At 39.8% G+C, this 9,983-nt stretch overlaps 2 protein-coding genes and 1 long non-coding RNA gene across 3 annotated transcripts; all 3 read right to left on the bottom strand.

The window, feature by feature from the left end:
* Positions 1-4,149: 4,149 nt before the first annotated feature.
* LOC114267956 (uncharacterized) lies at positions 4,150-5,499 on the bottom strand. Its single transcript, XM_082869804.1, has 5 exons — positions 5,305-5,499; positions 4,929-5,112; positions 4,716-4,849; positions 4,536-4,622; positions 4,150-4,452 (listed from the first exon to the last, which is right to left on the bottom strand). The coding sequence occupies exons 1-5, from the start codon at positions 5,497-5,499 to the stop codon at positions 4,366-4,368; spliced, it is 687 nt and encodes a 228-aa protein (XP_082725930.1). The 3' UTR covers positions 4,150-4,365.
* Positions 5,500-5,558: 59 nt separating this feature from the next.
* On the bottom strand, positions 5,559-6,556 carry LOC145824664 (uncharacterized). The gene is made up of 4 exons (XR_014366602.1): positions 6,199-6,556; positions 6,040-6,092; positions 5,873-5,948; positions 5,559-5,753 (listed from the first exon to the last, which is right to left on the bottom strand). It is a non-coding gene; the product is annotated as an uncharacterized LOC145824664 (long non-coding RNA).
* Positions 6,557-6,730: 174 nt separating this feature from the next.
* On the bottom strand, positions 6,731-9,326 carry LOC114267957 (uncharacterized). Its single transcript, XM_028209061.2, has one exon. It carries the CDS (start codon positions 9,324-9,326, stop codon positions 6,738-6,740), a length of 2,589 nt encoding a protein of 862 aa, XP_028064862.2. The 3' UTR covers positions 6,731-6,737.
* Positions 9,327-9,983: the final 657 nt, after the last annotated feature.

Raw genomic sequence — 9,983 nt, 5'->3', positions numbered from 1 at the left:
AGATATTAGATTAAGGGAACTCAAGGAAAAAATCTAATATCTGTTCTTAGGTGATCCTTTCTTCTCTGTTCCTTAGGTATGTCATTGATATTCCTCTGTTCTGATAAGAGTCTCAATAGAGACAAAGTTAGATAGGTATACATCCTCTGTTCTCTATTTCTTAGGTATGGTTTTGTTATTCTATCTTTACTTTTTACAAGAATGCTGTTTTTTTTTTCCAAATAAAAAGTCTTGAAGAAGCTCTGGCTGGTAACTAGCATAATCTCATATTTTTGTCATTAAAAAAATTAAATTAAATACTCTCCTATTTTTGTTTTGAAGCTTTTTTTGTTTGTTTGGTCCCCAAACTACAGTAATTTCTGGAACAGAAAAAAATATTCATACAACTTTCCAAGGAATCCAAATCACTCAGCATTTTTTGATGTTAACAAGTGAAGTGTATTGAAATCTTCAATCCTGTTTCAAGACATAATAGGTAATTTCTCCGAGGTTCTATTTGTTACAATTCACATATGCAATTTGTAAAATATATTGATGTATATTATTGATTGATGTATTACAAGATTGTTGTGTTTTTATATTTACAAGAGAATTAGGTCTCTCTCTTTATAGAGAGCAGAAGGATACAATGGAGTACGAAGCCATAAGGTAATATATTACAATAATATCAAAGTGGAATCTAAAGCTGAAAGTGGTAGTGGGTGTTGGCTTTACAGCTCCTAATGCACTGTGATGTACATTTACAGCTACTAAGGCATTATATGAAAGTATATTATATGTTAACAGCCCCCCGCAAACTCAAGGAGGGTAGGAACTAACCAACTTGAGTTTGGAGAGAGTAACAAAACAGAAAAATAAACTGATAAATAAAACAGGATAGGAGACACGGTATGGTCGTGTCAGACCGTTGTAGAAGACAGTTTATGGGGTCATGTCGGACCGTTGTAGCAGACAGTTTACGGGGTCATGTCGGACCGTTGTAGCAGACACTGTGTGGTCGTGTCAAACCAATGTAGAAGACAGTTTATGGGGTCATGTCGGACCGGTGTAGCAGGACAGTTTACGGGGTCATGTCGGACCGTTGTAGAAGACAGTTTACGGGGTCATGTCGGACCGATGTAGCAGCTGACCGGAATCAATGTCGGGACAGTTTACGGGGTCATGTCGGACCGTGGTAGAAGACAGTTTACGGGGTCATGTCGGACCGATGTAGCAGCTGACCGGAATCAATGTCGGGACAGTTTACGGGGTCATGTCGGACCGTTGTAGAAGCTGACCGGAATCAATGTCGGGACAGTTTATGGGGTCATGTCGGACCGTTGTAGAAGACAGTTTACGGGGTCATGTCGGACCGATGTAGAATCTTGTGGTGGTGCACCAAGGGGGCGACTTAGGGAGTGCGCCATGGGGTGGCTTGGGTGGTTCGCAGGGTGTGTAACCGTGCTCACCATGATATATGTATAACCCCCCCTCAAACTCAAATAGGTGTGAAGATAGAAACCTATTTGAGGTTGAAACAAAGGGATTGATAAAGCTGATCGGTGTAGAAGACACTGTATGAGTGTGTAGATAGGCTGCCCAAAAGATATACATGGATGTAGATATCGAGCCCTCAAAAGTCGTGCCCTCAAAAGGTGTGCCAAATCTGTCAAAAGGCGTGCCATCAAAAGGCGTGCCCGATGCATCAAAAGGCGTGCCAGATATGATGGCGAGGCACGTGAGTGCCTTGGCTGGCGTGCCCCGTTTGTCTGGCGTCAGAGGCGCGCGATGCGCGTGGCTGCCTCTGTGTCATGTTCTTTATAAACCGAAGCAGAGGAGGCAGAAACTGAGACAGAAAAATTGAGAGAAACCTCTGAAAAAATTCTTCGTTTTGCTGAGAAAGAGAGGTCGTTTTGCTGAGAGAGATAGTCTGTAACACTCTGTTGCCCAGAAAATGGCCTCGTCTTCCCGGAGTCGGCTCACTCTCTTTCCAGACCTCAACGAGTCAACAAGAGAGAAAACTGGTGCGGTGTCCCGTGAACCTCAACCAAACACCACTGGGTTTGCTCCGTTGAACTTTCCGATGCAGTCGGTGGAGCAAAAAATGGCAGTGCAAACGGATGTGGAGGCTAATCAGTATACGTTGAAGGCATGTGTGGAGTCCATGACGGCGGTCACAAACTTGTCGCACCGGCTGCAGAGTAGGACAAATGAGGTGCAGCAATTAAACTCCCAGCTGGCTCTGCTCCAACGCATGTATAAGGATGCGCGAGCAGAGATAAGCGTGCTAAGGGCAGAAAACAAGGAGCTGAAGCGGAAGGCCACCGTGATGTTCCGATTTGGAGGTCCGCCATATGCGGCAGTGGAGGAGCAGGGAGTAGTGATCGTGCCCAGTGGAGTGGGATTAGGAAGCACAGAGGTAGCACTGGCAAGGGCCGCCCAGGACGGAGGCAAGAAGAAGAGACCTGCAGTAGAGTAGAGAAGAAAAAGCCTGCCTGTGGATGTGGTTGGTTGGTTTGTTTTTTGTTTTTGTTTTTGTTTTGTTTTGTTTTTTTTTTTTTTTTTTTTTGTTTTGTTTTGTTTTTTTTTTGTTTTGTTTTGTTTTTTTTTTTTTTTTTTTTTGGTAAGATTGTGATCGGAGTTGATCCCCGAGATGAATAAAATATTGGTGATTGTGCAAAATTGTATGTCCTTTTTTTTTTTTTTTAATAAAAAATGTAATGGAAAATTATTTGAAAAGGGCTGGCGCACTGCCCGTGAAAAAGTGTTTAAAATAAATAAAAGAAAGAAGTGAGTGCTGGTGTGGGGTGGTGAAAAAAAAAGTGTCCGTGAAAAAAGTGTCCGTGGAAAAGGGTTTAAAATAAATAAATAAAAGAGGGAAGTGAGTGCTGGTGTGGGGAACAGGAGTGTAATGAAAAAGAAAAAGTATAGGTGGGAGAATTAGTTTATTGGAGAGGGGAAGGAATTAAAAAATTAAAAGAAATAGAGAAAAGAAAATCACGTGGTTGTGTGTGTGAGTGTGTGTTGTGTTGGGTCTGTCAATCCCGTGGGTGGGTATGTGAGTGTGTGTGTGTTGTGTGTTAGAGAGAGAGAAGCTTAGAAATCTAGAGAGAGAAGAGAGCTGGGTTTGGTGTGTGTTTTCCGGAAGAGAGAGTTGCCGAGAGGAGACATTGATGTGGTGGTGGTTGTTGTTGGTAAGGACTTGAGCCTGCGGAAGCGAGTCTCGAGGTGAGACGGAAGAACAGAGTCGGAAGTGAAACCAGAGCAGTTAAGATGCCAAAAGGGTGTCTTCTGGGTGGACCTCCTGGTGCAGGAAAGACCCTTTTGGCTCGAGCAGTGGCCGGAGAAGCTGGAGTTCCATTCTTGTTATGGGCGACAGAAGATGGACTCAGTAAGGAGAATGAAGTTGACAAGGTCAGCACTACCGATGTCAATCATGAATCATGAAATTTGGGGATGATCGAGAAGGCCTGAGGTTCTTGAGGTTTGAACAGTACTCAAGCTTGTCCAGAATAACAATCTTGTAGTCAGGATGTTTTTGGATGCAATGAAGCCAGCAGCTCCAGGTATGAGGATGTTTTTGGGTGTGTATGGATCCATATCCAAATAAAATGAAAATAAAGGATCTTGAGGATGTTTTTGGGTGTGTATGGATCCATATCCAAATAAAATGAAAATAAAGGATCTTGAAGGAGGAAAAAGGAGAGATTTTTTTTTTTGTGGGTATTCTAAGTTTGAGACTGTTTGATGGAAGTAAGCTTGGGATTGAGCCATATTCTGTGGAGGTGTTGAAAAACTCCAGCGGGCAGCGAAGGCATGGTTGCCGGCCGGCTGCCCGCCGGAAAGAAAGGAATATAGGCCTAAATCTTATAGCTCTGATACCATGTAAAATATATTGATGTATATTATTGATTAATGTATTACAAGATTGTTGTGTTTTTATATTTACAAGAGAATTAGGTCTCTCTCTTTATAGAGAGCAGAAGGATACAATGGAGTACGAAGCCATAAGGTAATATATTACAATAATATCAAAGTGGAATCTAAAGCTGAAAGTGGTAGTGGGTGTTGGCTTTACAGCTCCTAATGCACTGTGATGTACATTTACAGCTACTAAGGCATTATATGAAAGTATATTATATGTTAACAATTGATCTCACAGTTTCAAGATTGAGAGAAACTTGGACTGTATTGAATTTGAGTTATGGATACAATGAATGAACTGTTATACACCTCCCTACTCTATCTGTACAGTATTGCTCTCCCCAACAAAGCTAAAGCAACAGAAATGAAAACTAACAACATCGAAAAAAAAGTTGTAATCGAAAAGCTAACAATTTTAATTGCCTAAATGATGTGTATTCCAATGATGTAAGCGGACAAAAGCTACTCTGCAGCTTCAAAAAACAGAATCTCAGGCTGTAGTTGCCCTGTTTCACACATGATAAGAACCTCGTCCCAACCACCCATAACCTGTTCAAATTTAAACATAAATCAGACAACCTAAACAAAAGGCAAAATATACAAATAGAACCTTGTAACTTAATTGAATGTACCTGCAGAATTTCATCATCATACAAAATCCACTTTTCATGCTCATTGTTATATACAAAGCAGATGTAGTGTTGTTGATAACGGCAAACCTAAAAAGGAATTTAGTAATAAGATATCTGTTCTTTTCACATGTTGATTTACTGAAAAAATAAACATAGTGATAAAAGCAAAAGCAAATTTACCATTGAAATAAGGGAATATTTGTTCCCCGGATCTAAATCCTCAAATATGACACCAATATCTATCTCAGTACTCAGAGCTCTCAATGTTGCAGATATATCATCTACAGGCTCACTATTACTCTTCCAAAGGAGAACTGCAATGGCCAAACCAAAAACTAGTAAACACAGAACAAATAGCAGATTGAAATATTTTCAAACAACTTTTCATTTTACCTGTTGCGAACACATGTGGACGAGTTGAAAGAATACAGTGGAGATTGTTGGATTTGCCACAGCCGCCTACCTTAGGATCACAAATTTCATTACCACGCAATTCTGGACGCTGCAAAAGCTCATCAAAAGTGCTCTCCGCATAGTCATACTGAGTTGGGAAAGAAGATGATTTTAAAAGACATATCTAATATGGAACTTTGTCACTATAACAGAAAAAATTGCCAGTTTATAATAAATTGCTTCAGAATAACCATGCCTTCAATTGTCTGAGTGTAATTGCACGTATGATGTAGAAAAAACAAGTAAACTTCATTTGTGCAGATTCAATGCCACAATTGTGACAGTTCATTTTTTGAAATATGTCCATTCCAAAAACTGTGTGCGCTATACAAGCAACACTAGCACAATCCCAAGAGCCTTTGTAATTGCTTCCTGCTGATTCAGGATTAGAAAAACCAGAACCAGATGTAAATGACTGATGAAGAACACCCAAAATGGCTCTCAAAACTTTAGAAGCATTCTTTATCTGTGCCGGTAAAATCAGCAAATTAATTACAGAAGTAAGTTGCATAGGAAACAAACATAACCTCTAAAATATGATCATAAAAACCAACAAAATTGATTACTTACTTCCTGGAAGACGCACAAAGCAGTTCTTAAATTGATAGGAGAAACAGGTTCTTTCGGCATACTTGCAGATGCAGCACTTAGGGCATTGAAAGTCTCAAGTAATGCACAGACAACGCAGGGATCTCCGACATGCACATGCATGGATGTTGATCTACTCAAAAACTTGTCTCTAAACTTTCTTAAATGCCAGAGAGACTGCATGTTCACAGAAAGGTCAATAATGAATTCATTATCATATTGTAGTTAAAGGGGAAAGAAAATGAAAATTTATTCTAGAAGCGTAGAAATGGAAACTCTTTGAACAGAACACCAACCTGTACAATAACATTTAAAAAGCAATTGTTTTCACCAGCATCATTTCTCAGTCCTGGCCCGAAAATTTCTGATTCACTAATATTTTCCAAGGTCAAAACCAAAACTAAACTCAACATGTGCATTAGAGTCAATCGCAGAAAAGGCTGTGAGCAAAACTAAGACTTACGCTTGTTCTTCATTTTCCTCTTGCAGCACATATAGCTCATCGCTAGAAGTAGCCTGCAATATTATGAGTATTAGACTAAACTAGTATAAAATTACAAGACATACATGACCAAAGCCTGTATGGTAAAAAAAAATACAACCAGACTATGAAGTTAAAAACCTTTGAATCCTTCACTTTTCTCTGATTTTTATTCTTTTTCTTAGCCTTTGAACTTTCCTGTGGATGTTTTGTAAGATTGCCTCCTTTTTGCTTCTTGGCATCTTCTAGTGCAAGCTCTGATAAAAGCTCTTTTCTTGCAGCATCTGACTTCTGCTTAGCATCTTCGTCAACCAAAGCCTCAAATTGTGCCTAGAAGAGAAAACTTCTGACAATGTTAAACTTAGATCCAAGGAAGATGGATAACACTGCAGAGAATTATGAAACAAAAACAAATCAAACCCGCATGAATGATTTCAGAAGGGGCAACATGATGGACTGATAGTCATGATTAGATAACTCCTTTAATTTTATCCTCAGCTGCCGCAAAACCCTATAACTCTTTATGATCCCTGCCCGAATATTTTTATACTGCAGGATTGAGCATAGTGAGCACAAGAAATATCATTAAACTTTACTCGAGGTAAGTCAAGAATCCAGAAATCATGCCTGAGAAATATACAAGAGTAGGAAGTTGAGTAAGGAAAGTCGAAATATAAGTTTCATATTGGGAAAAGCAATTGAAGTTGTGATAGAGAAAAGAAGCGTAAGGCAAGATATACAAGATTTTCACAATATGGTAAGTTTATTATATCTAGAGTCAAGTCTAGAACTTTATATGCCTCTAGGTTGAGTGCCCAAACTAACATTGCTACCTCTGCAAATGCCTTCTCAAGTTGTCTCTTGAATACAATTCTTAGGCGCTCGTCTTCTTGATGCACATAATCGCTACTTCTCAAAGAAGTTATGCTAGTCGAGGCGGCTTCCTCATCTTCTTGAGCTTCTGTAAGTAAGCTCGATATAGCATTTAACTCAAATCTACTGCTGAGGGGCATGGCATCATTGTCTTCACCAAGAAGGTCTTCTTGCCGCTTCCTCAGGAGGGACCCATAATTTTGAGGGATATGCTGTTCATCCTTCTCCCTCTTCTCTACCTCCTCGTTATAGATGCTCCCAATTGCCTCTAATGCTTCCTTAGTGCTCAATTTTTCAGTTTCTTTTCTGCACCACGTTTCCAAGAGATCAAATTCTTTCTCAAATGTCTGAATAGCATTCATTCCTTGATGCTTCGTTGTATCTTGTGTATTTGCCCATGATTCTAAATCTTCTCCAATTGAAGAACCGGAAAACAACCAATGTATAAAAGCATCACTATCTGTAAACACTTCAACTTCATCATGATGAGTGGTACCAGTTATTGCTGAACCATCATCTGCAACAGCATCCTTGTATTTATGTGGCGTAAGTCCCCCTTGCAGTAAATGCTCATCTAGAAGGAGACACAATGAATCACCATTAAAAACAATGCTCTCCTTAACTTCATTCCCCTCAATCTCATGGATATTAAGTGGATCATCCAAGGAACTACCCACGCAAGGGCTCCTGTTTAAGCCAAAAACATTGGACAGAAGCTTCAAGAATTCAAGGAACTTCTCTAACCGAGGAGCCTCCAAAAAACAGATGCAGAGAGGTGTTTGGTCCAGGCCATGAATACGAAGCAGCGATAATGGAACAAATTTATGTAGTTCATCTATGGTCTCCTCTATCATCTTTTCAAAATTACTCTCAAGAAGACAATTGTGTCTAAGAAGAAATCGGAACTCAGCACCAATGCTTTCAAGAATTCTTGCGCGCTCAACATCATCAGATAGTGGCCACTTCTGATCATCTGGACCGGCCACAGGCTGCAAATTCTGACCAGATTCACTTGAGCCAAATTTAGAAATGTCATCTTGGCTTCTACTTTCACTGCCACTGCAAACCTGCACTTCCTTTGGTTCTTCATGTGCGGATTGAGCCTTATCATCCTCACCATCAAGATTAGCCAATGGGCTTTCCGATTGTTTTTCCATAATTTCCAGAGCTCTACGGGTATCCACTGGCTTCCATTCACAATTGACAAGCATGTCAGCCCAATCGGCATCAACTTCTTGTTTTGCAACTTCTTGCAAACTCGATAAGATGTTTCTCTTGTGCACGGATTCAATATGCTGCATTTGCATTTCTGAGTCTTTAAACTTCTCATTACAAAGAAAACAGGACCAGAACTTCCAAGTCTTGTTGTTCTGAGCAAAACCCATGGCTTCTGAGAAAGTCTTTGATGCTAAACCATCATTATCATTGAATGAACTAAAATGTTCTCTCAAATCGTGAATTTTGAGTTCAAGCAATCTTCGCTTTTTCTCAACACTCATAGAGTTCCAACATGATCGAAACTGATCCATTCTCTTCTGTTGTGGCATAACCTTCTTCACAGCATCGTGCTTCCTTTGTTTACTGAGTTTGTTATCCTGCGCATTCACATCAAAATCCTTCATCTGATCACGTGCCATTTGGATAAAATCTGCTTTTTGCTGCGAAAGCCTCGCTGCAGCCACTCGATCTTCAATTTCCCTTCTCCGTTCCTCAGGCGTCTTGATTGGAACTTTAATTTCAAGATTCTCCATCGAAGTCGATGAAGAAGAAATCCGACATTTCTGTTCAAGAGACTGCAATTCATTCCGCAGATTTGCAATTCGGATTTCAGCAGTGGGTGCCTCCGATTGGCCCTCGTCTTGTAAACTTTCTGTGGCAGGGTCGGTTGGATTATCAATCGACAAGGCTCGCTCACACTCTCTCACTACCTCTTCATATCCTTTTCCATCAATCGACGCGTTGTAGAGTTGATTTACATAGAAAGCTGCAAATTCTATCGAGTTGGGCGATAAAGAAACCGCACGTCGAGCGGACTCGACAGCGTTTTTCATGTGCCGTTGTTTCTTGCCATGGTCGTCGATTTGAGAAGCTACTCGAGCATGTACATTAGCTTCAGCGCGGTAAACGAGGGCACAGTTTTGGTGGCGAGAACAAGCTTCTTTCATGATCTTCAAAGCTCTGGGGTGGTTTCCGCAGCGGACAGCAGTGAGAGCGCGCTCAGATTCGAGTTTTATCGAAGCGTAATCAGAGGGGGAGAGTGGCTCGATCTTGCTCTGTTCTTGAGGGAGATCGCCGGTGAGATTGACATTTGGTGGTGCTCCGCCGGCCACGTTGGCCCTATCCTCCGTGGGCGGTGGTCTCAAGCGCGGTGGTCTCAAGCGCGGTGGTCTCCGCATTGGAAGATTTCAAGCTGAATTGAGTAAAGAAAGAGAGAGAATTCGATAATGTGATCGGTTTTCGTCGATGTTAGTTCTTGTTACGAGTGAAGACGAAGATACATACACCATATATATATATATATATATAACCGTACTTTGAAAAGTCGGTTATCCTTGGCGACACTGGCAGAACCTTGGAGGGAAAAAATGATTTTTGAAAAAGGGAAAATAATTCTGTTTGCTGCTACAGGGCACGAAATTTTGAAGCTCCAATTTGTCCCGAATCCAAAAGGACGTTTTGGATTATCTGATCTGTAAGAAAATTTTAATATATTTTACCGGTAAAAGAATATATGTAAAAGAATTTTATTACATGTTACCAGTAAGAGAATCAAAAATGACGTCATTTTAAGTTTCGAGCCAAACGATTTTGAGCCCTCAAACAATTTTCAATTCTGTTTTGCTATGATTTTTTTGAAAATTGATTTTTTTTTTTTTAGGTAAATTTTTTTTTTTAAATACATCCAATTTAAATACACTTAAAAATTATAATATTTGTAAAAAAATTTACCAGATACAAAAAAATACAAAGAAAAATTTTAAAAATTCAGTATATTTTCATATTTTGTTTTATTTAATGAATTTTTTAAATATTTTTTAAGTAGATCTAAATAG

Source organism: Camellia sinensis, chromosome 1 (assembly GCF_055761805.1).
Source record: "Camellia sinensis isolate YWXY chromosome 1, ASM5576180v1, whole genome shotgun sequence".
NCBI lineage: Eukaryota > Viridiplantae > Streptophyta > Magnoliopsida > Ericales > Theaceae > Camellia > Camellia sinensis.
Note: the sequence above shows the minus strand (reverse complement) of the source record. Positions and strands in the feature narration are given on the sequence as shown.

Bases quoted from the DNA above. Each gene is read 5' to 3' on its own strand.
- LOC114267957 (XM_028209061.2), bottom strand. From the start codon at position 9,326: ATGCGGAGACCACCGCGCTTGAGACCACCGCGCTTGAGACCACCGCCC.
- LOC114267956 (XM_082869804.1), bottom strand. From the start codon at position 5,499: ATGCAACTTACTTCTGTAATTAATTTGCTGATTTTACCGGCACAGATA. The intron at 5,113-5,304 runs GTTTTTGGAATG...GTTCCATATTAG, and splicing joins TTGCTTGTATAGCGCACACA to ATATGTCTTTTAAAATCATC. The intron at 4,623-4,715 runs GTAAATTTGCTT...ATTCCTTTTTAG, and splicing joins AATATTCCCTTATTTCAATG to GTTTGCCGTTATCAACAACA.